This window comes from Heteronotia binoei, chromosome 1 (genome assembly GCF_032191835.1).
Source record: "Heteronotia binoei isolate CCM8104 ecotype False Entrance Well chromosome 1, APGP_CSIRO_Hbin_v1, whole genome shotgun sequence".
In the NCBI taxonomy this organism is placed as follows: domain Eukaryota; kingdom Metazoa; phylum Chordata; class Lepidosauria; order Squamata; family Gekkonidae; genus Heteronotia; species Heteronotia binoei.
In genome coordinates, this window is record NC_083223.1 from 181,470,904 (window position 1) to 181,498,232 (window position 27,329).

General features: G+C 45.2%; 2 protein-coding genes across 2 annotated transcripts in view; one reads left to right on the forward strand and one right to left on the reverse strand.

Moving 5' to 3' along the window:
- GLO1 (glyoxalase I) overlaps positions 1 to 13,552 on the reverse strand; it is a 295,016-nt gene extending 281,464 nt beyond the window's left edge. Inside the window, exon 1 of the mRNA XM_060244953.1 lies at positions 13,541 to 13,552. The gene's annotated coding sequence lies outside the window, so the exon portion shown is untranslated. The remainder of the gene's footprint in view (positions 1 to 13,540) is intronic.
- Positions 1 to 27,329, forward strand: part of DNAH8 (dynein axonemal heavy chain 8) — a 329,757-nt gene that overhangs the window by 250,741 nt on the left and 51,687 nt on the right. Inside the window, exons 70-73 of the mRNA XM_060243601.1 lie at positions 348 to 475; positions 7,511 to 7,682; positions 11,789 to 11,944; positions 25,927 to 26,082. Coding sequence (XP_060099584.1) covers positions 348 to 475; positions 7,511 to 7,682; positions 11,789 to 11,944; positions 25,927 to 26,082 — 612 coding nt within the window. The remainder of the gene's footprint in view (positions 1 to 347; positions 476 to 7,510; positions 7,683 to 11,788; positions 11,945 to 25,926; positions 26,083 to 27,329) is intronic.

Genomic DNA, 27,329 nt, shown 5'->3' on the forward strand with positions numbered 1-27,329 from the left:
TAATCCAAAAAAAAAAATAACCATCTTTGCTTCTTTTCACCTGCCATTGTTCTTGTATTGCTCCGTCATGATTGCTGTATTTTGACCTAGAAGGAAAGGAGAGACCCACCATTTGACAAGAGTGTGACTCTGCTTAGGATGGCTATGTAAGGCTCCTAGACTTATTGTTGTCTTTGGAAAGGAAGGAAAACTGAAGAAAACCAGTAGCTAAGAATGTTTGCTCTCAACCATGTGTTGAAAATGTAATAATATTAAATTTCAGCTCCAAACTAGCAACTATAATTTGTGCTATACAGGCCTTAAAATATTTGAAAACTGTAATGTTACATGTGATTTCTTCATTTCAGGACCTTTTGAATGATGCAGATATGTGCAGAACAAAGATGCAGGCAGCCTCTGCACTTATAGATGGCTTGAGTGGAGAGAAAATTAGATGGACACAACAAAGTAAAGAGTTCAGAGCCCAGACAAACAGGTACAACATTATTTAAGCCAAGTGACAGGGCAGCATTCATTTTAAAGCTTAGTGTCTTTCTAAAAGACATTTTGGCTCCAGTGGTACTTAAAATGCTTTACTTGCTGAAATGGCACTTAAAATGTTTCACTTTTATACTGACACTCTCTGCTTGATCTTGTGCAACACCCAATACTTTCCTTCCTAAACATTATACTGCCCATAAATTGATTGCACAGTATGTTGTGCAATCAGAAATGCAAATGGGGATTAAGTATGATTTAGTGCAAGTGGCTACCGCTCTGAATCTAGCTGCTTAATTTAAAAGGTTTAATGTTAATCTTTTGGGGAGCCCGTTTGGGTTGGGCAGAATACCAGTGCAATAAAATAAATAAATAAATAAATAAATAAATAAATTTTAATACACTCAATTTATTAAATTCTAGATCGATTTACATTAATTTACATTAATATGGATTCAGGTGGATAACTGTGTTGGTCTGAAGCAGAAGAACAAAGTTTGAGTCTAGTGGCACCTTTAAGGCCATTCCAATTTACTTGAAGAAGTTTGTGTTTGCAAAACTTTATACCTTGAATAAAATTTTGCTAGGCTTAAAATTACCACTGGACTCCAACTGTGTTCTTTTTCTTACACTAATATAGACATTCATTTCTTCTTTTAGAGTCCCTTCTTCCTTTTGGTAGCTAGAAGCTTGAGCATTACTTCCTTAATTGTTTCAGGCTCTAATTACATGAGTCACCTCATATGAATCAGGCCAGGTTTCCTTGACCTGACTCACAGTCAGCTGTTCCAGAAGAATCTCATCTTAAAAGTATTTGGAAGGAGGCCATTTTACTCTGAGTTGGGGAGTTGTCAAGTCTGCTATGAGTTACTCAATATCTGTATTAAGTTTGGTTCTGAAGTAAAGGAGTCTGGGTACTTTACAGTGTACACCGGGGGCTGCTAGCCCACTTTCCTGCCCCCTCACTAGAAAGGCCTTTGTTGTGTAACCTGCTTTGAAATGCTAACATGTGAACAAGATAGTGGCGCCTTCCCAGCCTTGTTCTCTGTGGGGAGTATGGAGTGTCAAGGCTTCGGCCTGGGAACGAAAGAAGTAGCATCCTAGTGTGAAGATGTGTTGCATAGATTGCCCCCCCCCCCGTAGGAATCCTTTAGATTCATACCTTAAATACTGGATTAGTGCATATGTATTTCAGTCCTTCAATCTCTGCCATGGTCTCTCGTTCTGATTACAATAAACTTGTTACTCTATCAAGAGACTCGTTATTGAATTCAGCCGACTTGACATTTTGAAGGACTCCTCTATCTTGGAGTTCAACCTTTCCGGCAACTGAAAAGGCGATGTCCGAACAGTCTCCGGAGAATGGAGGATTCCCAACCAGAGTGGAGGGGGCCGAGACACCCTGGCACATCCATACTGCCAGAAGGACCGCGGCCTCCCCTCCACAGTTTCAGCTGGTGGTGACCCCACGGCAATACCAGCCAAGGACCTCCACTACGCTGATGGATCAAGCCCCGGTCCGACGGGAGGCGATCATGACCCGCCACACCAAGCGGGTCCAACTGGCTGAGGCCGCCGCCGCCCACCCGGGCGAGGCGAGCGAAGGCGCCGGAGCCGCGGGGGCACAAGCCCCCGGGAGTGGAAGCGAAGGGGCCGAGTGCGGAGCGGATGACGGAGGGGCGAGCCCCAAGGACCAGACCGATGAGGAGTACGAGGCGTTTCGCGCGATGGTCCGCAGGGAGATCGACGGGGCGGTGAGAGACCTCAAGGACCAGATGCAGACCCTGACCGCGCAGCTGGGCAGAGCGCTGGGGGTGACCGGGGCTCGCCAGCAACAGCCAGCCCCGACGGGTCCGCGGGGACCCCCGGTTCAACAGGGCCCCGCCGCCCCTCCACCCGGAGCGGCCCCGCAAGCCCCAGCGGTGCCCCCTCCTGCCCCGGTCAGACAAAGAGACCTGGGGGGAGGCCGGGAGCTGGACGCCACGTTCGACGGGGACCCGGAGGAAGTGAACTACTTCGCGATCCAGGCGAACAGCTACATGCACTACTGGGGGGACTCATTCCCCGATGAGATGAGCCGCGTGGACTACCTCGGGTCGAAGCTACGGGGCGCAGCGAAGAAGTGGTATGTGAGCCTATGCGAAACCAACAGCCCGGTCCTCCACTTCGTAAACACTTTCGTGCAAGCCCTGCTGACCCAGTACGAGGACCCCCTGCAAGAAACCCGAGCGCTGGCGGCGCTGCGGAACATGAAGCAAGGGGCCCGATCCATCCGAGAGTACGCGGCCGACTTCCAGGCCAACGCCGCCCGGGCTCGGAACTGGAACGAGGTGATGAAGATCGAGCACTTCACCAATGGGCTGAACCCGAGCATCCTGGATAGAGCGCTCACGCAAGCCCGCCCCGATACCCTGGTGGGGTGGATTCAGCTGACGGGGGAGGTGGAGACCAACCTGAAACGAGTGGCGATGCTGCGCCAAGCACTGGCCGCCGGCAGGGGAACGCCGAAAGCAAGCCCCGGGAAGGCTGAGCCACCTAAAGTCAAGAAGCAGGCGGTGGCTGCCCCGGGGGGGCCCCGACGTTTCCGGTGTGGGGACCCCAACCATCTGGCCTCCGGCTGCCCCCAATCAGCCACCGGGGCCGCCCCACCGCAGGGAGCCACCCGCCCGGGCACCCCCGGCCCCAAGAAAACCACCGGCCGCCCTAAGGACACGGCGAAGAGCAGCGCGCTCCTGGTGCAAGACGACCTACAAGAGGAGGAGGTGCGTCTGTCAGAGGAGCTGGCCGAGCTGGCGTGGGAAGAGGAGCCGGCGGGAAACGACGCCGACCTGCTTTGAACGGTGCCAACCAGCAGGTCGACCGAGAGGAGGCACCGCTAACGGTGAGACCCACGGGAAGGTTGTACTTTATAGTGGTCAAATTGTTGAACCCAAAGCTAAAAAGGTTCCTACAGATCCGGGCCCTCATAGACTCGGGCTGTAATAGAGAGCTGATTTCCCCCAAGGTGGTGGAGGCTCGGGTTGAAACGCTTACAACTGCCCAACCCCATGCACTTTGAACAGATGGATGAGTCAGTAATGGGGGGGGAACCCTGCACGCAAGAGACTGAGCCGTGCCCCCTGGGGATTGAGGACCACTGGGACTCAGAGACCTTTGTGATCGCGCCCGCCTGTGGCTACCCCGTGGTCCTGGGAGTGGGGTGGTTGGAGAAGCACGAGCCCCTCATCCGCTGGAGAGCCCAGACCATCAGATTTCCCGACCCAAGTTGCAACCAGCACCTTTGGCAGGCAGCATGGGGGCCACGAGCGCCAGCCGCTCGGGAGAGGGCGTGCGTCCTGGTGGAAGAGGTGCACCATGTCCCGGACGCCTACCGCGACCTGATGGAAGTATTTAGTGAGCGGGAGGCCAACCAGCTACCCCCCCACAGGAGCACAGACTGCGCGATAGAACTAATCCCCGGGGGAAGCCTTCCCAGGGCCAAGCTCTACCAAATGGGGTGGGCTGAGAAGAAGGAGCTGCGAAAATTCCTAGACTTGAACTTGAAAAGGGGGTTCATCAGACCCGCGACGGCCCCCCACGCGGCCCCCGTGTTGTTTAGAAAGAAAAAGGACCACAGTCTTAGGCTTTGCACTGATTTTCGTGGGATTAACGCGATTTCCATGTCAAACGCCTACCCCATCTCCCTCATCAAAGATTTGCTAAGCACGGTGGCGGGGGGGAAGATTTTCACAAAGCTTGACCTGCGGGATGCGTACTTCCGAGTGCGCATCAAGGAGGGGGATGAGTGGAAAACGGCGTTCAACACCCCGATGGGGCAATTTGAATATTTAGTCATGCCGTTTGGATTGCAAGGGGCACCTGGGGTGTTCATGAATTTCATAAATGATGTATTGCGGAAATTTCTGTACAAGGGGGTGGTGGTGTACCTTGATGACATCATTATTTATTCTCAAGACGAACAATCCCATGTGAAACTAGTGAGGGAAGTGTTGGCCACCCTGCTGAAGCACCAGCTCTACGCCAAGCTGTCTAAATGCGAGTTCCACCGCACGGAACTAGACTATTTGGGCTTCCGGGTGTCTGGGGACGGGCTGGCCATGGATCCAGCTAAAGTTCAGGCAGTTCTAGAGTGGGCCCCCCCGAGGACACGTAGACAGCTCCAAAGTTTCATCGGATTCTCCAATTTCTATAGGACATTCATTGAAGGGTTCGCCCAGATCGCTCTGCCCCTAACAGACCTCCTGAAGACGAAGGGGAGGGGGGAGGAGGCAAAGCGACCAGGGGCCAGGCTGAATTGGACACCGACTTGTCAGGCGGCTTTCGACCGGCTTAAACAACTGTTCACAAGCGAGCCGGTCTTAAGCCACCCAGATGAGCGGAAGGGGTTTGTGGTCCAATGCGACGCCTCCGATGTCGCCGTAGGAGCCATTCTCATGCAGAGGGATGAGGAGGGGAAGCTGAGACCCTGCGCTTACATTTCGCGAAAGTTCTCAGAGGAGCAGAGGAACTGGTCAGTGTGGGACAAAGAGGCTTTCGCTGTCATGTTTGCACTGAAAACTTGGAGGTCCTGGTTGGAGGGAGCCAGGGTGCCCTTTGAGATATGGACGGACCACAAAAATCTAGAGGCACTAACAGGGAAAAGAAAATTGAGTGAAAAGCAAATCAGGTGGGCGGGCTTCTTCTCCAGATTCGACTTCACCCTGAAGCACATCCCGGGGACCCGCAATTTTCTAGCAGACGCCCTGTCCAGGCTCCCACAGCATGAGAGCCAGAGAGAGGAAGTGGTAGATTCCCTGATCCCCCACACACAAGTGGCGGCTATGGTCACTACCCGCTCGCAGAGGAAAAAGGAATTGAGTGGGCTAAGCAAAGAACGAATCACCCTAGAGGCCGAACGGGAGGGAGGTGGGCGGCCGGAGGGGTTGCAGAAAAGAAAAGACGCTCTTTGGTACAAGGGGGAGAAACTGTACATCCCGGAAACATTAAGGAAAGAAATTCTCCAACTATGTCACTGCTCCAAATTAGCTGGGCACTTCGGCTATGTAAAAACCTTGCACTTAGTGCACCGGCAGTTCTGGTGGCCGTCCCTAAAGAAGGATGTGTCGGACTTTGTAGCTGGTTGCCCGGTGTGTGTGATGGCAAAAAAGAGGGGGGGGAACCCCCGGGACTCCTACAGCCTCTGGAAACAGCAAAACGGCCATGGGCCATAGTGTCCATGGACTTCATAGTCGAGCTACCATCCTCCCGGGGGAAAACAGTCATACTGGTGGTAGTGGACACGTTTTCAAAACAAGCCCACTTCATCCCCTGCAGCCAATTACCCACGGCCAAGAAGCTAGCGACTTTATTTTTCGACCACGTGGCCAAGCATCACTCCATCCCTGACAAGGTCATAAGTGACAGGGGGCCTCAGTTCGTTGCCACCTTCTGGCGGGAGTTTTGTAAATTATTAGGGATGGAACAGGGGCTAAGCTCTGCCTATCACCCCCAGACGGACGGACAGACTGAGAGAGTGAACGGGGTGCTAGAGCAGTACCTACGGTGCTTTGTGAGCCTACGCCAGTCAGACTGGGTGGACCTCCTCCCCTTCGCTGAATACGCTTACAACAACAGCGCTCACAGTTCCACAAAAGCATCTCCCTTTGCGACAGTGTTTGGGTATGAGGGAAAGCCGATCCCCATGCCGCCAGGGGGGGAGGGATTGACGGGCTCAAGTTTCGAGCAATGGTGGCAAGGTCCCAGCCAATGTTGGCCAGCCATTCAAGAAAACCTGAAGCTGGCTAAGGAGGCGTATAAAAAACAGTACGATAAAAGCCATGTGCCAGTCTGGGACTTGAAGGTGGGGGATTCCGTATTTCTGTCAACAAAAAACCTGCCTCTGGCACAACCGTCTAGGAAATTGGCTTTTAAGTTCTTAGGGCCATTCAAAATCAAGCGGGTGATCAACCCGGTGACAGTAGAGTTAGACCTCCCCCCTGCCCTTGGTAAAGTCCACCCTGTTTTTCATTGCAGCCTACTGCGCAGATCTCCGGGGCCGTCCAAATGGCATTTGCAAGATTCACCAACCCTCCCCTCGAAGGGGGAGTGCCGGAGCCTCTCGGGGCCCGAGTTCCGGAGCCATAAATGTGAATCGCCCTCCTTGCAAGGCCGCCCGGCAGGGGGGGGGCCCTAGGGGGGCAGTATGTCAAGTCTGCTATGAGTTACTCAATATCTGTATTAAGTTTGGTTCTGAAGTAAAGGAGTCTGGGTACTTTACAGTGTACACCGGGGGCTGCTAGCCCACTTTCCTGCCCCCTCACTAGAAAGGCCTTTGTTGTGTAACCTGCTTTGAAATGCTAACATGTGAACAAGATAGTGGCGCCTTCCCAGCCTTGTTCTCTGTGGGGAGTATGGGGTGTCAAGGCTTCGGCCTGGGAACGAAAGAAGTAGCATCCTAGTGTGAAGATGTGTTGCATAGATTGCTCCCCCCCCCCGTAGGAATCCTTTAGATTCATACCTTAAATACTGGATTAGTGCATATGTATTTCAGTCCTTCAATCTCTGCCATGGTCTCTCGTTCTGATTACAATAAACTTGTTACTCTATCAAGAGACTCGTTATTGAATTCAGCCGACTTGACAGGAGTACCATGAGAAGAGCCTCCCCACTTCCCAGTGCACTCCTGTAGGTCTTAAGGTGAGACCCCTACTGAACGTCTGACTACGAGTCAGTTCAGAGAATCACATTAGGTGTCTCATGTAATGGCACTTCCATTCCAGTGGTTGTTGTTTGTTTCCTGTCTGCAGTATAAATTAATGATGCTGATGATGAAAGTACTTGAGTATCCTGACTTGTGGACTCAGTGAACTCACTGAAACAAGGGTTAGTGCTAGCATATATTTCATCCACTTAAACAGTCATATGATTTTAATATATATATTCAGTTTTAAAAAATATAAGTAAAAGCAGATGTAATGCTAAAGATATGACTGTATCACATGAACCTTTTTGAGAACTGTAAACTAAAAACACATAAAAACATTATTTTTTCTAGACTTGTTGGAGATGTTTTACTGTGCACAGGTTTCCTGTCATACTGTGGCCCTTTTAATCAGATATTCAGAAATCTTTTGCTTAAAGATTTATGGGAGGCAGAAATGAGAGGCCGGAAGATTCCTTTTACTGAAAATTTGAACCTAATTTCAATGTTGGTGGATCCACCTACGGTAGGTCTTAATTTTTGTTAATTTTTTGTAGCTCTAATTTTTATTGATGTTTCATGCACTACTTTAAATCAATTTCCAAACATTAGACATGTCACCAGCTTCCTTAGGTCCTTTTTGGTTCTTGCTTTTGGTTAACATATACTTTTGGTACCTAATGCTGAATGATGACCTTGAAACAACCATATTTAACATATTTTGTTGGATCAAAGACTGTCATGGTCCCCTGGTGCCCCTCATGAACTTTTGGACATTTTTTGAGTATTTTGTTTCCACAAAGAGGTTCCAAAACTCCGTTCCATTATGTTTGCCCAGAAATAAAGCCTCAAGTTTATATAAAGGCTTGCTAAACTTGATTGCTATTTGTGTAATGAAAATAGAACTCTGAGTGTTCTGTGAGTGGGTGCAAGGAGGGAAACTGTGAGGTGAAACCAGTGAGACCTGAACCCTGGAGCAGCAAGCCTTTTAAATGCCATTGTTGCAAGAGTTGCACAGCATTCACTAAAGTTTCACCAAATACATCTTAAAAGTATTTGGAAGGAGGCCATTTTACTCTGAGTGGGGGAGTACCATGAGAAGAGCCTCCCCACTTCCCAGTGCACTCCTGTAGGTCTTAAGGTGAGACCCCTACTGAACGTCTGACTACGAGTCAGTTCAGAGAATCACACACTTCAGGTTAGAAGCTTCAGGTTGTTTATTCAGGTTGTTTATTCCACACTTCAGGTTAGAAGCAGTAAATATTACAATTACTAATGATTGCTATCTATAGTTAGTTATTATAACACTGCAGTATGCATGGTACCTACAGAGGACAAGAAGACAGAACTGAGAACCATTGTTGCATAGTGATTAGAGTGTTGGACTAAGACTGTGGAGACTTGGGTTCAAGCTGCTAGCAAAGACAGACAGGCAGTATATAAAACTTTTCATGAATAAATAAATCCCCACCCTACTATGGGTCAGTCAAGGCAGAGACTACTGAGGGCCAGTCACTTTTTACCCACCTCACAGGATTTATTGTAAGGATAGAATGGAGGACAAAAGAACCATTTTTATCACCCTGAGTTCCTTGGAGGCAGGAGAATAGAACTGTAATAGAAACAGCCCTGCCTGAAGACTTCTGGGGCAAATTATAGGATTACACTGGAGTCATATTTTTGCAATGCGCTGTTGTGGGACTTTTTCTGAAGATGGTTAGGAAACTTCAGTTGGAAAAGAATGCTGCTGCAAGATTGCTGAGCGATGTCAGATTCTCTGTAACTGTTTCAGTTTTTGAAAGAATTACACAGGCTGATAATGTTTTTCTAGTCCCACTTCAAAGTGCTTATTATTACCTTCAAAGTTCTATACTATTTGTTATGAAAGTACCTATAGGCACCCAGTAGAATGGAATCATGGTATCATAGCTCATAGCTACTTCATAATTTCAGTCTGTGTGGGCATGCATTCAGCAGTCAGCACCAACTGCAGTAGCTAGCAATTGAGTACCAGATCCGTTTCAAGGTTATGATGCTGACTTTTAAAGCCCTATGCAGCCTGGGACCAACGTACTTTCAGGACAGTCTCTCCCCCATACAAGCCACAGAGAGCCTTGTGCTCTGTAGACCAACATCTACAGGTAGTCCGTGGTCCAAATGACATCTGCTTAGCCTTGACCAGGGTCAGGGCCTTTTCTGCCTTGGCCCCACCCAGGTAAAGCAGTAGCTAGCAATTGAGTACCAGATCCGTTTCAAGGTTATGGTGCTGACTTTTAAAGCCCTATGCAGCCTGGGACCAACGTACCTTCAGGATAGTCTCTCCCCATACAAGCCACAGAGAGCCTTGTGCTCTGTAGACCAACATCTACAGGTAGTCCGTGGTCCAAATGACATCTGCTTAGCCTTGACCAGGGTCAGGGCCTTTTCTGCCTTGGCCCCACCCAGGTAAAGCATGCTCCCAATTGAAATCAGGACCCTGTGGGACTTGTTACAGTTCTGCAGGGCCTGTAAAATGGAGTTTTACAGGCCTTCAATAGAGGTGGCCAATGTCTCTACCATCTTGGCCTCCCCTGCCCATAGCAAGCTTAGAGATGCTTGCTGCCCTGTTAATGTCCAACAGGAGATGTATTGGACTGCTCCGAGCAATGTATGTTTTTGCTGCCATCTTGTTTCATTTAAATGGTTTCAATTATATATTTATTGTAATTTGTTTATGTTAGCCACCCTGAATCTACCATGGGATAGGGTGGGATATAAGTGCAATAAATAAATAATAAATAAATATATTTAAATGTAGAAGGAAGATTTACATGAAATGCGTGTGTGATCGTTATAGTTTCTTATATCTGTATAAGAGAAAGCTGTTCAGTATGTAGCATGCAGCATGTAGAAAGTTCTTGCTTATTCTTATTGTGCTGGACCCTGCCAAAAATGTCTATTGTGCAAGGGCGAGGGCAATGTTTGCATATCCTCTCCTCCCTTGGCAGATTGTGAACTCCCCCAAACCTATTCCAAGTCTCCTTTCCCCAAAGAGCAGCACTGAGGGGGGGGGGGAATGTGGGGCTGCAGTGGGAGGAGGAAGGGAAGGAAATCACACTTCTTTGGACAGAATTTAGGCAAGATCCAAACCATTAAGTTCACCCCTGACTTAAGGATAGTTCATACAGGGAAACCTGTGGGTGATTTCAAACTAATTGTATATATGCATACAAGACTATGTGTAAATTAATGTAAATTGCAAGGACTAGGACACACACAGAGTATTTCTATGATCGCAGGAGTAATGTTGATAATGGCTGTTATAATGGACATGGCTATAGCTGTCTTCTTAGAATAAAACACTTCTGACCTTGTAGCAAATAATTTTGCAGTGCATTTTTGTTTATGATTTGCTATAAATTTAACCTTATGAAAAATAATTGAACAAAGTAATTCTTAAATCTATGTGTATATAAAAGAGCCCCAAACTCTGTGGTATTTTAAAGATGAACAATATCATTTGGCATAAATTGATGTGATTTGGGGGGGGGGGAGGGGGGTTGTTTTTATAGCAAGAATGACACTGTTTATAATCAAACATGTTTTCTCAGCTGTACACCAAGATTAAGTCAATAAGTGACAATTCTTTAGTAATCTTTTATTCAGCTGCAAAGTGTCCACCTATTACATCACAATTTAATTTTGAAACTCACTGGTTTTCAAAGGTGACCTGTTGTAAGGTGCAGGGCACTATAATAAATACCATAATCTATGAAGATGGGACTCTTGTTTAAGTATGGAGGAGAGAAAGGAAAATGAGGGTAGAAGAGTGTTTTTATAGCTGTACATAGAGGGAGAGTACTTAGAATAAATTGGTATATAGACCATAGTTATACATTATGCATATATGTGTGCATGAGAGATATGAATATGAGTAGAGAGTAGGGTTATGGATCTCTACAGTGGTCTTACAATGGTGTTTTATTCTGGTTTAAGAATATGGTAGCTCATCAATCAGCTTTCAAGAACTTGAGATATTCAGGTGTTAACCCTACAGGGCACTACTGTTTTAAGCTGGGGTCCTCAACATGACGCTCACTGATACCTTTTCTGGTTCCCACCAAGTGTTTTAGGAAATGGGTGGGGTCAGGTAGAGCTTTTGCACAGCAGGGTTTCTGACTGACTGCTGGAGATCTGATTGGCTGTGCAATTTTTTAAAAATATCTTGCTTTGGCAATAGCTGCCAACACAGCACAAGGACCTACCGTGTGTTACTGAAGTCAAGCTGGGGCAATTGTTTTGTGGCTGGCTCTGCCTCCTGTGGCAGCCATTTTGTTGCTGCACCCACCATGCTATGTCAGAATTATAAATATGCTTTAAGCATAATTTAGGATGACATTTTCATTTCATTTATTGGATTTATATCCTGTCCTCCCCGCAAGTGGGCTCAAAGTAGTTGTTATATTTAAAGACCTTAAAAGTAGCAGAGTTTATAAAAAGAAGAACTATTTCTCCTTTGTGTTTTAATCCAAATGGCTGTTCATTTTCACTGCATATTACTGTCATTGTGTTCATTACATCTTTAAATATACACCTGAAAAACAAGGATTTCAGTATTAGTTACTCAGGCAATGATTTTTTCTCAATATCCAGATTAGTGAGTGGAATTTACAAGGGCTTCCAGGAGATGAACTCTCAGTTCAAAATGGCATTATTGTCACTAAGGCAACAAGATACCCTCTTTTGATAGATCCACAGACCCAAGGGAAAACTTGGGTTAAACAAAAAGAAAAGAACAATGAACTACAAGTAAGTATTGCAAGCTTTAAAGGAATAAAAATGTGTGTTTCTTCTACCTGTAAATATCTGAGGGTGTTTCCCCACTGGAAACACCTTTAAAGTAAATATGAGAAAACTTTATTACTATTGCAATATTTACAGTAAAACGTCCATGTCCTGAAATCTTCTTGATCAGTCAGATGTTCACTCCAAGGTACCTTTGATTTCCTCTGATAGCTTCACTTCCAGGTGTGCGTTTGATGTCTTACCAGACATTTCCTGTGTCACCATTCAGATAAGCAAAAAAGGCAGCATACCAAAGGGGTTTGAGTATAACTGAGCAGTTATACTCAAACCCCTTCGGTATGTTACCTTTTTGTGTTTCTGTGTAATATCTGAAGGGCTTGTAGTACCCTAGGATTGCCAGGTCCAACTAAAGAAATATCTGGGGAATTTGAGGGTGGAGCCAGGAGCAAGGGTATGACAAGCATGACTGAACTTCAAAGGGAGTTCTGGCAATCACATTTAAAGGGACTGCATACCTTTTGAATACCTCTATTAGAAAATAATGAAGGATAGGGGTACCTTCTTTTGGGGCTCATAGAATTGGACCTCTGGTCCAATCTTTTTGAAACCTGGGGAGTGTTTTCAAGAGAGGCATTGGGTACCATGCTGAAAATTTGGTGCCTCTACCTCAAAAAACAGCCCCCACAGAGCCCCAGATACCCACAGATTAATTCTCCATTATACTCTATGGAAACTGGTTTTCATAGGGTAGAATGGAGTGCCCAGCGAACATTTCCCTCCCCTGCCCTGCTTTCTCATAATCCTGAAGAGGAGGGAGGGTCTCCAAACTGGGAGATCCCCTGCCCCCAACTGGGGATTAGAAATACAGCAGAGAGAATCACGGAGAGAATGAGAACCCAAAGAAAAACCATTACAAAATAACAAAAACAATTATTCATTTACAAGTTATTTAAGTATGAAACTTCAGAGCATTGATTATCATTATCCAATTCAACAATTAATATATTAAGGTAAGTACATATAATTCATTTACAAAACGCATCTAAGCACAAACTTCATTAGAACAAATTGCTTAAAGTACTTAGTGCTGCAAAGCACTTGTAGGTCAAAGTGCCTGTGCAGATTTTTCTCCAAGAAGGAATATATCTGAAGATTCCTCGACGTCCCTCTGATGGAGCCTGGAGCCGGCAGGACGCTTGTCACACCATTTCCACTGTCTTTACCAAAGAGGGATATCCAAATTGTTGTATTTCACAATGGCTACATAAAGCAAGCATATGCATCTTCAATAACATTTCTTAAAAATAACACAGAACTCATATTAACAATTAGTGCAAACAACTCACCACTACGGGCAAAGACTGAAGCTAATACAAGCACACAGTATCATTCCAAAGGCGTATTACCGCAATGTACATCAGATCCCAAGCAATATTTAAAGGTACATTACCCAAAAATTCCAACACACCTGTTTGAGATTTACAAAAGCCAGGAAAACAACGCAAACACTACAAAAATTACAAGCATATTATTATAAATAGCATGAAAAGTCTGTACAATTATTTAACCCCTTCGGGGCCAGTGATTGCAACCGGAAGATCCAAAACGTTTCTTCCCGCTGCAAACACTTCTTGGCAACATCATCTACACGGTCTGAATATTTGAACAATACAATAAATCTCATATCAATGTTATGATTCGTCTCTAGATAGTGATTCATTAACGGAACTTCAAGATTTTTCATTTTTACCCGAGAACGATGTTCCGCCACACATGTTCTAATGGGGCGGGTAGTATTACCCACGTAAATACGATTGCAACTACACAGAATTGCATATACCATGTGGGAGGAATTGTAATTACTGAAATGTGGCAATTTATATTGTAAATCACTACCAGGTGGTGAGAAAATTTTAGTCTGGATTGCCATCGGACACAGTACAGTTTCCGCATTGGTAATGCCCCAAAGGGCCACCTGATGGCGCCAGAGGCTTAGTTAAATCAGAATTAATCAGAATGTCTTTAAAGGATCACATTTTTTGGAAGCCCACAAAGGGCAACTCCTCGCAGTCCGGCACCTCCAATAAGAGATGCCAATGTTTATTATTTTAATACTGAATGCATGAGGCATATAATCAATAGCACAGGAAATACCCTGATGTTGTTTTTTATTAGTTCTCTGTAATAAAGTAGATCTCTGAACACCCTGCGCTCTACAGGATGCCTTAGCAATGACTTCCGCAGGAAACCCGCTTTGTAAAAAAAACTCTCACTTATAAGATCCTTATGCTGTTTATACTCTGTTTCAGTTGCTGAATTTCTTTTTAATCTTAAAGACTGTGAAAATTGCAAATTAGCCCTCAAATGATACGGGTGAAAAGAAGAAAAATGTAAATAAGACCACCGGTCTGTGTCTTTAGAAAAAGGTTTTATGGCTATTCTATGCTCAAAATCTTGATAGACAGTAAGGTCTAGAAAAGACTCGCTCTTAGAATGTGCTTTGCCTGAAAATTTAATAGTCAAATGAATATTGTTCAACCACTCCACAAACGATTCAAAATTAGACTTATCTCTTAAAACAAAAAAAGGTCATCAATATAACGGTAGTAGATTAAGATATCAGCAAAAAATAAATTAACTTGGGGATGGCTAATAAATTCTTCCTCCAGCTTTGCCACAAACAAATTGGCAACACTGGGAACCATGCTGCTTTCCATAGAAACTCCCCTAATTTGGTAATAAAAATCCTTTTGAAAACGAAAATAATTTTTTTCAAATACAATGTCCAACAATTGTAACAAAAAAGAAGTGAGAGGATCACAAAATGACCTATTATTAAACACTGACTCTACTACAACCCGAGCCTCCTCTAAGGGAATATTGGTACACAGAGAAGTTATATCCAGCATACAAAAAACAGCATCAACTGGTACAATTTTCCCTTCCACCTTGTTGATAAAGTGTCCACTGTCCTTTATGTATGAAGGTATATTTAATACAAAAGTTTGCAAAAAGAAATCAATAAATTTGGAAAGTGGTTCCAGCAATGAGTTGGATCCAGATACTATAGGTCTACCCGGGGGAGAGAAACTGGGATTATGGATCTTAGGTGAAGAATATAGCACCGGAACTTGGGGATTCTTGTTTAATAAAAAAAGCCTTAGTTTTAGCATCTATCCAACAAAAAACTTCTGCCTCCGTAGGGGTCACATCTATAATCCTAGTAATGTGATCAGTAGGGTCCTGCTGAATATGTTCATAGGTGTCAGAATCCGCTGACTGACGTCTAATTTCAACCTCATAGTCTTTTAAATCCTGTATAACTATTGTGCCCCCTTTATCAGCGGGCTTGATGATGATGCTAATGTCTGCAGCTAGCTCTTTAAGAGCAGAGCGTTCCTCAAAAGTAATATTCTGCCAAGTACGTTTGTTTGTCTCTTCCAATTTCATGATGTCTCTGAATACAGCTTTTTCAAAAATAAGGACCATAGGGTCATTAATATTTGTAACGAAACTGGAGGCGGGTTTAAAATGCCAGCCCTCCTGATCTGATGAAGTGGTCCCAAAAAAATTCTTCAGTTTAATTTGTCGAACCAATTTGAAAATATCTATATGGGTCTTAAAGGAATTATATTTGGATGTAAGTACAAAACCTAGCCCATAATTAAGAACTCACCTCTCCGTTCTAGTGGGGGGACGGGTCGATAAGTTAATGACTACGTCTTCCACTGGTTTTTCTTTGGGTCCCCAACTGGGGATTGGCAACCCTACCCACATTAATTTTATCATTTAAGTTATTTCTATCCCATTTTAGCATATCTATTAATTTCCTTGCAAAAACTCAGTTTACAAGTGACTAAAATAAGGAACATAAGAACATAAGAGAACCCATGTTGGATCAGTCCAATTGCCCATCCAGTCCAACACTCTGTCCCACAGTGGCCAAAAAACCCAGGTGCCATCAAGAGGCTCACCAGTAGGGCTACGACACTAAAAGCCTTCCCACTGTTGCCCCCCCACGCACACAAGCACCAAGAATACAGAGCATCACTTGCCAGACAAAGAGTTCCATCTATACCTTGTGGCTAATAGCCAGTGATGGACCTCTTCTTCATATGTTTATCCAATCCCCTCTTGAAGCCATCTTTAAATTAGGGACGGTGGCTCAGTGGTAGAGCATCTGCTTGGTAAGCAGAAGGTCCTAGGTTCAATCCCTGGCATCTTCAACTAAAAAGGGTCCAGGCAAATAGGCGCGAAATACTTCAGCTTGAGACCCTGGAGAGCCGCTGCCAGTCTGAGTAGATAATACTGATTTTGATGGCCCGAGGGTCTGATTCAGTATAAGGCAGCTTCATTTGTTCATATGTAGCTGCCACCACTTCTTGTGTGTGGGCCCTATGGGATATTAGCCAATTCTTGTGTGCGGGCCCTAAGGGATATTAGCCAATTCCGTAGGGCATGCAAAACCGCCCTCTTCCGGCTAGCCTTCTAACATGGAACTTGAAATAAACATCACGCCATCATTATTATAACTGAGATAGTAGCACTATAAGATTATATTTTTAGATTGTTTTTAGATTATTTAAATATTTAATTGTTAATTGTATTGAACTGTATTATCTTGTTTTAACATGGCTTTTGCCATGTCCTGTAAGCCGCCCTGAGCCTGCCTCGGCGGGGAGAGCAGGGTATAAATAAAATTTATTATTATTATTATTAATCACCCTTTAGGTGCGAATTCCATGTGTTAATCACCCTTTAGGTGAAGAAGTACTTCCTTTTATTTGTTCTAAACCGACTGCTCAGCAATTTCATTGAGTGTTCACAAGTTCTTGTATTGTGAGAAAGTGAGAAAAGTACTTCTTTCTCTGCCTTCTCTATCCCATGCATAATCTTGTAGACCTCTATCATGTAACTCCTCAGTCATCGTTTCTCCAAGCTAAAGAGCCCCAAGCACTTTAACCTTTCTTCATAGGGAAAGTGTTCCAATCCTTTAATCATTCTAGTTGCCCTTTTCTGCACTTTTCCCAATGCTATAATACCTTTTTTGAGGTGTGATGACCAGAATTGTACACAGTATTCCAAATGAGGCCACACCATCAATTTATACAGGTGTATTATGATACTGGCTGATTTGTTTTCAGTTCCCTTCCTAATAATTTCCAGTATAACATTGGCCCTTTTTAAAATTGCAGTGGCACACTGTCTTGACCCCAGGATCTCTCTCTTGGTCAGTCTCCGCCAGTTCAGACCCCATCAATTTGTATTTATAGTTAAGATTTTTGGCCCCAATGTGCGTTACTTTGCACTTGGCCACGTTGAACCTCACTTGCCACATTGACACCCACTTGCCTAGTCTTGATAGATCCCTTTGGAGTGCCTTACAGTCTTCCCTGTTCTCACCACCCTGAGCAATGTAATGTCATCTGCAAACTTAGCCACTTCACTGCTTACTCCCAACTGCAAATCATTAATGAACAAGTTAAAAAACATTAGACCCAGTACTGAGCCCTGTGGTACCCCACTGCTTACCACCCTTCACTGTGAAAACTGCCCATTTATACTCACTCTCTGTTTCCTATTAATTAGCCAGTGTTTGATCCACAAGAGGAGTTGTCCTTTTACCCCATGACTATTGAGCTTAGGAGCCTTTCATGAGGAACTTTATCAAAAGCTTTCTGGAAATCAAGGTAAAAACATCTATTGGGTCTCCCTTGTCCACATGTTTGTTCACTCCCTCAAAGAACACTGACAAGTTAGTGAGACAAGATCTTCCCTTGCTTAGTCTTCCTTAATAGCTTTTGTTCATCGATGTGCCTACTAATTCTCTCTTTAATAATGTTTCCACCAACTTACCCGGTATTGACATCTGACTGGCTAGCCTGTAATTTCCTGGATCTCCTCTGGAACCCTTTTTAAAGATGGGGATGACATTAGCTACCTTCCAGTCCTCAGGAATGGAGGCAGATTTTAATGAAAGATTACATATTTTTGTTAGGAGTCCACAAGTTCACCTTTGAGTTCTTTCAGAACTGCTGGATATATGTCATTTGGGCCTGGTGATTTATCAGTTTTTAAATTGTCTATCAGTCATAGGATCTCCTCACTTGTCACTTCAATCAGACCCAGGTCTTTCAACACCCCTCCCAAAATCAGCGGTTCTGGAGTGGGCAGCAAGCACTTCTCATTTTCCACAATGAAGATGGAGACAAAAAATGCATTCAGCTTATCAGCCGTTTCCCTATCATCCTTCAGTAATCCTTTTACCTCTTGGTCATCCAAGGGCCCCACTGTCTCCCTGGCTGGTTTTGTGCTTCTAATATATTTGAAGAAATTTTTATTGTTGGTCTTTATGTTTTTTGCAATATGCTCCCCATATTCCCTTTTTGCCTGCCTGATCACAGACTTGCATTTTATTTGTCACAGCCTGTGTTCCCTTCTATTAACCTCATTGAGACTAGCTTTCCATCACTTAAAGCAATCCTTCTTACCTTTTAAAGGTAAAGGTAGTCTCCTGTGCAAGCACTAGTCATTTTCGACTCTGGGGTGATGTTGCTTTCACAACATTTTCACGGCAGACATTTTATGAGGTGGTTTGCCATTGCCTTCCCCAGTCATCTACACTTTCCCCCCAGCAATCTGGGTACTCATTTTACTGTCCTCGGAAGGATAGAAGGCTGAGTCAGCCTGGAGCCGGCTACCTGAACCAGCTTCCGCTGGGATCGAACTCAGGTTGTGAGCAGAGGGCTCCGACTGCAATACTGCAGCTTTACCACTCTATGCCATGGGGCGTAGAGCTTTTACAGCTTCCTTTACTTCATGTGTAACCATGCAGGCCTTTTTCTATACCTATTTGTGCCTTCCCTAACCTGTGGAATATATTTTGTCTGAGCTTCTAGGATCGTAGCTTTAAATAGTCTCCAGGCTTCCCCAATGGTTTTGACCCTTTTAACCTTTCCTTTCAGTTTCCTCTTCACATGCCCCCTCATCTCAGAGAAGTTAAAAGTGGACAGCAAGCACTTACAGTTAAAAGTGGTTGTGTTGGTCTTTTTGGGCAACTCCCTATTTATACAAATGTTGAAATCAACAACATTATGGTCACTGTTTCCAAGCAGTTCAATCACTTTTACATCTCTCACCAGGGCTTGAACATTAGTTAGGACCAAGTCCATGATCACCTCTCCCCTGGTAGGTTCTGTGACCATCTGCTCCATAGTACAGTCATTGAGAGTGTCTAGAAACTCAACATAATTTTTATGTCTAGCCGCTATCTTTAATTCTTTCATCATGTTATAATCATCCTCTATCTTTTGATCACACTCCCAGAGTAAAGCTTCCTTTTGGGCCTACTATTTCAACCCACAGCACTTCCAGAAGCAAATATAATTCTTACCATCTCAATCGTACTGGACTGTATATACTGACATACAGAGCCACTCCACCTCCAACATTTTCCTCCCCATCCTGATATAATTTATATCCAGGAATCACCATGTCCTACTGATTTTCCTCAAGTGGACAGCAAGCACTTACAGTTAAAAGTGGTTGTGTTGGTCTTTTTGGGCAACTCCCTATTTATACAAATGTTGAAATCAACAACATTATGGTCACTGTTTCCAAGCAGTTCAATCACTTTTACATCTCTCACCAGGGCTTGAACATTAGTTAGGACCAAGTCCATGATCACCTCTCCCCTGGTAGGTTCTGTGACCATCTGCTCCATAGTACAGTCATTGAGAGTGTCTAGAAACTCAACATAATTTTTATGTCTAGCCGCTATCTTTAATTCTTTCATCATGTTATAATCATCCTCTATCTTTTGATCACACTCCCAGAGTAAAGCTTCCTTTTGGGCCTACTATTTCAACCCACAGCACTTCCAGAAGCAAATATAATTCTTACCATCTCAATCGTACTGGACTGTATATACTGACATACAGAGCCACTCCACCTCCAACATTTTCCTCCCCATCCTGATATAATTTATATCCAGGAATCACCATGTCCTACTGATTTTCCTCATCCCACCAAGTATCTGAAATGCCCACAATGTCCGTATTTCCCCCCAACAGTAAGCATTCCAACTCCCTGATTTTACCTCAGACACTTCTAGCATTTGTATATAAACGTCTATAATTTCTCAGGCATGTTAGGCCTGCAGCCTTCCTCCAGCTGCCTCAAGACCTTGTCAGGCAGCCCATATTGTTTGTCACCATCTCAGTGGACAACTCTAATCCATTGCCCTGTAGAAAAGTAGCAGCTAACCCTTCATCTCTTTGAGATGAGCCATCCTGAACCAAAGACATTTAATCTCCTGTAGGCTTTCCCCCAAGATTCAGTTTTAAAACTGCTCTGCCACCTTTTTGATTTTAAGCACCAGCAGCTTGGTTCCTTCTTGGGACAAGTGGAGACCGGCTCTTTTGTACAGCTCCCACTTGTTCCAAAAAGCATCCCAATGCCTAACAAACTTGAACCCTACATCATCGTCTCATCCATGCATTGAGACTCCTAATTTGTGCCTGTCTCTCCAGCCCTGTACATAGAACAGGTAGCACTTCTGAGAAGGCTACCATGGAGGTCCTGATCTTGTTTCCTGCCTAGCAACCTAAATCTTTCCTCCAGGACCTCATGACTGCATTTCCCCACATTGTTGTTGCCAACATGTACCACGACCACTGGTTCCTCCCCAGCATTGTCTACCAGCCTATCTAGAACATGCATAATGTCCACTACCTTTGCACCAGGCAGGTAAGTCACCATACGGTTAGTATGTGAGCGTGCCACTCAGCTAAGGATTGAATCACTAACTACCAAGAGTCCCCCTCCCTCCGTGGACAGGGATGGTTCCTTGGGGTGAAAGGATACCTGATCACCAACTGAAGAAGAGGACACATTCCCCTTATTATCAGCACGGTGTCCTGTTTCCTCTCAACCCTCATGCCCCCTGACAGCGGTGGGGCTGCCATTTTCAGAGTGGGACACATCTAAGTCCCTGAGAGTCTTCGTCATGTGCCTGACTGTCTCTGCTTCTTCCAATCAACCACCTTAGCCTCAAGGCACATGGGGTGGTGGCTGTGACAATAACTATCACCACTAACGGGGGATGACTGGCCTAGGGATTTCAGTGCTCCTGGGGAGGGGGAGGTATGGCAGTGGGAACAGACAACGATATAAGGGAAGGGGACTGAGACCACTTAGGGCTCGATCATCTTCCAGTCTGCATCCCATCCCAAGGGTGACAGGTAGTAGGGTCAGGTCAAATGGCCCGCCTCCATCATTGGTGTTATGCAATGCCAGGTCCATTAATAATAAGACCTCTGTCTTTCGAGAGTTTTTACTCGAGCAGGACATGGACCTGGCTTGCGTGACCGAGACCTGGGTACGAGAGGGAGATTCGGTGGCCCTCTCTCAAACAGCTCCCCCAGGTTACTCGGTCTTTCACCAATTGCGGACCAGCGGGCGGGGGGGGAGGAGTGGCATTGTTCATACTTGAGGCTTACTCCTTCAGGGCGCTCCTGGCTCCAAAGATTGAGGGCATTGAATGTGCAGGTCTGGCGTGGGAGGTTGGAGAGGGGTTGGCGATTTGGCTGGTGTACCGTTCGCCTAGCGCACCAGCCAACACCTTACCATCCCTGCTCGAGGCCGTGGCAGGCTGGGCATTAGAGCACCCAAGGCTGGTGATCCTGGGTGACTTCAACGTCCATGCTGATGACCTGGCCTCTAATCGGGCGACGGACCTAGTGTCATCCATGGTGACACTGGGACTCTGTCAATTTGTTAAAACCCCCACTCACCAAGCTGGGCACATGTTAGACTTGATCTTCGCGGCCGGAGTTATGGTGGACAATGTAACCACAGAAGCGGTGCCATGGTCGGACCACCTCGCTCTTAGGGCTCGTATGAATGTTCCACTCCAAACCTGCTTAGGTGACGAGCGTATTATGGCTCGCCTGCGGAGCCAAATGGACCTGGAACAGTTCCAGATGGCTCTACGGGATCCCTGGCCCTTTGGCGATTCTCTTGATGGCCTGACTGAGACCTGGAATAGCCGGCTCTCTAGGGCTATCGATGAGATCACACCTCGACGCCCTTGCGGCCTCGGATTAGACTGGCTCCGTGGTATAACCCGGAATTATGCCAGCTGAAATGGCCTCAGATGGCTAGAGAGGCAATGGCAGCGTACTCGCGATGAAGCAACTAGAGCATCTTAAAGGGAATTTATGAGGTCCTATGAGGTGGCAGTCAAGGCCGCGAAGAAAATGTACTTTGCGGCTAAGATTGCGTCTGCAAATTCGGGCCTGACACAATTGTTTAGAATAATTCGGAATCTCACTACATTGCCACAAGGCAAACCAAACGTTAAGGAATTAGAGATAGGCTGTGAGGCTTTTGTGAAATTTTTTGCAGACAAAGTCCAATCGCTCTGCCGCGACTGCCCTGCCATGTTGGATACAGTATGTAAACTCGAGGCTCCATGCCTGTCTTCTGGTTTGATCCTGGATCGTTTTGACCCCCTCAGTTTGGAGGAAGTTGACAGAATCCTCTCTGCTGCACGCCCAACAACTTGTGATCTGGACCCATGCCCCTCCTGGCTAATTAAAGCTTGTCAGGAGGAGCTAAGATGTCCTATACGGGACATCATAAATAGATCTCTTTCGGAGGGTCGTTTTCCAACCCCTCTGAAAGAGGCAGTGGTCCGCCCCCTCCTGAAAAAGGCTACATCAGATCCAGCCGAATTGGCGCATTACCGGCCGGTCTCAAACTTGCCCTTTTTGGGCAAAGTTATTGAGAGGGCTGTGGCGTTGCAGTTGCAGAGGTTTCTGGATGATGCTTTCACCTTAGATCCTTTTCAGTCCGGCTTCCGCCCGGGCCACGGGATGGAGACAGTGTTGGTCGCCCTCATGGATGATCTCCGGCGACATCTGGATCGAGGCGGTGTGGCGATATTGCTGCTGTTAGATCTATTGGCAGCGTTCGATATGGTCGATCACCGGCTGCTGACCCGCCACCTCGCTGACACAGGGCTTTCCTCTTTCTTTGAAGGTCGGGGACAAAGGGTGGCAATTGGGGGTGAGCTGTCCCAGAGGCACATACTTAATTGTGGGGTGCCCCAAGGGAAAGTTCTCTCCCCGATGTTATTTAACATCTATATGCGCCCCCTTGCCCAGATTGCTCAGAGGTATGGGCTGGGTTGTCACCCAGCTCTATCTACTGATGGGCGGCTGAACTGGTGACGTCCCTGTAAATCTGGACCAGGCGTTGCAAGTCATGGCTGATTCGATTAAGCTGAGCGGGCTGAAATTGAATCCAGCGAAGACAGAGGTCCTTGGTCTAGGTCGCGGCGGTCCGGAAGGAGGGATCTCCCTTCCAGCTTTTGACGGGGTGCCATTGGTACTAGTGCGCAAGGTCAGGAGCTTGGGAGTGCTGCTGGAGTCTTCCTTGACAATGGAGACCCAGATAGCAGCCACTGCCAAATCCGCCTTCTTCCATCTTAGGCAGGTGAGGCAGCTGGCCCCCTTCCTGGAATGCCGCGATCTGGCAACAGTGATCCATGCGATGGTCACCTTGAGGCTAGACTACTATAATGCCCTCTACATGGGGCTGCCCCTGTACCGAACTCAGAAAGTGCAGCTAGTGCAGAATGCAGCGGCCAGACTGCTAGTGGGACTACCTCGGTGGGAACATATGCGGCCTAGGCTGCAGGAACTGCACTGGCTGCCAATTGTTTACCGAGTTCGTTACAAGGTGCTGGTTATCACCTTTAAAGCCCTATATGGCCGAGGACCTGCCTACCTTAGGGACCGCCTCTCTCCATATGTTCCCCAGAGAGCACTGTGTTCCAGCTCACAAAATCTCTTGGAAATCCCTGGGCCCAAGGAGGCCAAATTAAAAACAACCAGGGAGCAGGCCTTCTGTATAAAGGCACCCCAATGGTGGAATCAGCTACCAGAAGAGGTGCGGGCCCTACGGGATCTTAACCAGTTCCATAGGGCTTGCAAATCCGCCCTCTTCCAACTAGCCTTTTAAGATAAACCTGGAATTATCATCAAGCCATCTTGTATATACTGCGACGGTAGCACATTTATACTGTTTTTAGATTAATTATTTTAATGTTAACTTATATATTGTATAATTCATATTGTTCTGTTTATTGACTGTATTATTTTGTTTTATTGTTATACCATGATAATTTATATCATGCCTTATAAGCCGCCCTGAGCCTGCTTCGGCAGGGAGGGTGGGGTATAAATAAAAACTTATTATTATTATTATTATTAAGAGTGCAAACTCATTCTCTGAGAACCAGGAGCTCCTTCCATGGAACACACGCCCAAGACTTCTGTCCAGTGGGGAAATAGTCATACATGTGACACTCAGTGCAAAACACTGAATAGCCCCCAACCCCCTGCTGGCATTCTGACTTCATAATTAGCCTTTTTAATTCAAAAAAATAAAAATACATAGTCCTCCTTTTAATACCCTTTGTATTTATGTGGCTCTCCTTGAGGAAAGTCTACTCATCTTATTGGGAACACAAGAAGGCTAGTACCCCGGCTTTCTGGGCTTCTTTCAGAGCCCCTAGGCTAAGAGTCACAGGCCAAGAGCCTTTCGGCTCATGCCCTTCGACTCACGCCTCTGGCGAGGTGCAGACTTACAAATTCAAGAGGCTGGAGCCATCAGTCAGCCCCAGGCAACACAGACACTTCCAATCAGCAACAATCACCTGATGTAACTAGCAACAGTCAGCTGCAGCCCAGTCAAAACAAACAGAAACAGTAGTTCCTCACTCCCCAGCAAGCACACACACCCTCAGACGCTCTCCTTCCACATAGTAGCCTTAGCTAATTTCCCCCAGCAATTAAGAAAAGGCAAACACTCACCCCTTCAGCAGCTCCTTTTTCTACTCTCTCTCACAGCCCAACTGACTGAAATGTCAGAAGCATATATTTTTCTTAATGAAATAGTCACAACACTGATAGTAAAAATGTCCAAATGTCGCATATTATTTTGAGAAACAGAACTTGAGACAGCAGCTTTTTGAAATAAGGGTAAATATAACCAGCCCTTGAGGAAGTCATATTTGTTTAACTGCACCGGGCATTGTACTTTGATAAATTCTTCTAACTCTCAGCAGTTTGAGGTTCAGTTCTCTTTTTGCTTCTTTGGAGATGTTTCTGTTGTCTCAAGAATACCTGGTTTCCATATGCTTACACATCAAAATTGATCCACAAACTACAAAGATGATCAGTAAAGTTTTGTGACATACGAAAATATTCATGTGATTTGATTTCAGATCAGAAATGAAATTTTACTTACGCATTTTCATGTAGGTCTATGTAGGGAATGAGGATTGGTCAATGTACAGAGTTATTGGGGTTGTTCTAGAAGAAGATAAGAAGAAGATGACTCCTGAATTTGAGCCCTTAAATCCTGTAGCTGTGGACTCATCAAGTGTCTTATATAAATAATTTTCAGTTTAATTTCACCATCCTTAGAATAATGGCCTCACTGAGTTATTAGGAGGCTAAACATGGAAAGAACAGCACACACTAAGAGTATTTTAGAAATAAATAACACCATGTGAAAGTTAGAGTCCAGTGGCACCTTTAAACCAACAAAGTTTTAGTCAAGGTATGAGCTTTTGTGTACATGTACACTTCCTCAGATACATTAAAATGGAAATTACCAGTCTATTCATACAGACAGATGCCTCTGCATTGGTGAACAGCATGAAGATATTTTGACATATACAAAGGCCAAACAGCAATAGCAAGTTAAGTGTATATGTTCACCAGGTCAATGTATCCGAGGAAGTGTGCCTGCACATAAAAGCTCACACCTTGAATAAAACTTTGTTGGTCTTAAAGGTGCCACTGGACTCCCACTGTGTTTTGCTGCTTCAGACCAACATGGCTGCCCAACTGGATCTACTAAGTAGAAGTATCTCTTGTCTTCTAAGAAAATGTCCCATTTCTTTTTCTAAGGTGACAACACTGAATCATAAATATTTCCGCACACACCTAGAGGACAGCCTTTCACTGGGAAGACCACTTTTGATTGAGGATATAAGTGAAGAATTAGATCCTGCCCTTGATAATATCTTAGAAAAGAACTTCATTAAATCAGGAACTGCTTTCAAGGTTAGTTACCTTACAAAAGTAAATTTTACTTATTGTTTAAATGTGTGCTTGATGCTTGCCCCATCTTAGTTGGTAAATGATAGAAATTCTGTGTTCAGAAGTTAGAACTAAATTCCACATATCAGCAGTTCTCTTCCCTATCCAGCTGATGACCATTAGAACAGTTCAGCCAGCGCAGTTAATGTTTGTTTGGTTAACAAAGTAATGGAAGCTGTAAAAGGTAAGAAGGACTCCTTTAAGTGGTGGAAAGCTAGTCCAAGTGAAATTAATAAAAGGGAACACAGGCTGTGGCAAATCAAATGCAAGACTGTGATCAGGCAGCCAAAAAGGGATTATGAGGAGCATATTGCAAAAAACATAGGGCGTTTTCGCACTCACCTTCAGCCGGCACAACCCCCCGGCGCTTTTGCGGCGCAAATGGAAACCACCAAAAAGCAGTTTCCGTTTGCGCCGCTTTTGCGCCGGGAGTTTCCGGCTCTTCCGGCTGCTCCGCGGCGTTTAGTGCGAAATCCGCGCAGATCCTGCGCGGTGAAGAGGGGGGTCGCGCTGGCTGAAGGTGAGTGCGAAAACGCCCATAAAGCCCAACAATAAAAATTTCTTAAAATATATTAGAAGTAGGAAACCAGCCAGGTAGGTAGTGGGGCCCTTGGATGACCAAGGGGCAAAAGGATTACTGAAGGTGGATAGGGAAATGGTTGAGAAGCTGAATGAATTTTTTGCCTCAGTCTTCACTGTGGAAGATGAGAAGTGTTTGCCCACTCCAGAACCACTAATTTTGGAAGGGGTGTTGAAAGACCTGAGTCAAATTGAGGTGACAAGAGAGGAGGTCCTACAACTGATAGACAAATTAAAAACTAATAAGTCACCAGGTCTGGATGGCATACATCCAAGAGTTCTGAAAGAACTCAAAGTTGAACTTGTGGATCTCCTGACAAAAATATGTAATCTTTCATTGAAATCTGCCTCCGTTCTTGAGGACTGAAAGGTAGCAAATGTCACCCCCATCTTTAAAAAGGGTTCCAGAGGAGATCCAGGAAATTACAGGCCAGTCAGTCTGACTTCAATACAGGAAAAGTTGGTAGAAAGTATTATCAAGGACAGAATGAATAGGCACATTGATGAACACAAATTATTGAGGAATACTCAGCATGGGTTCTGTAAGGGAAGATCTTGTCTCACTAACCTGTTTCAGTTCTTTAAGGGGGTGAACAAACATGTGGACAAAGGGGACCCAATAGTTTACCTTG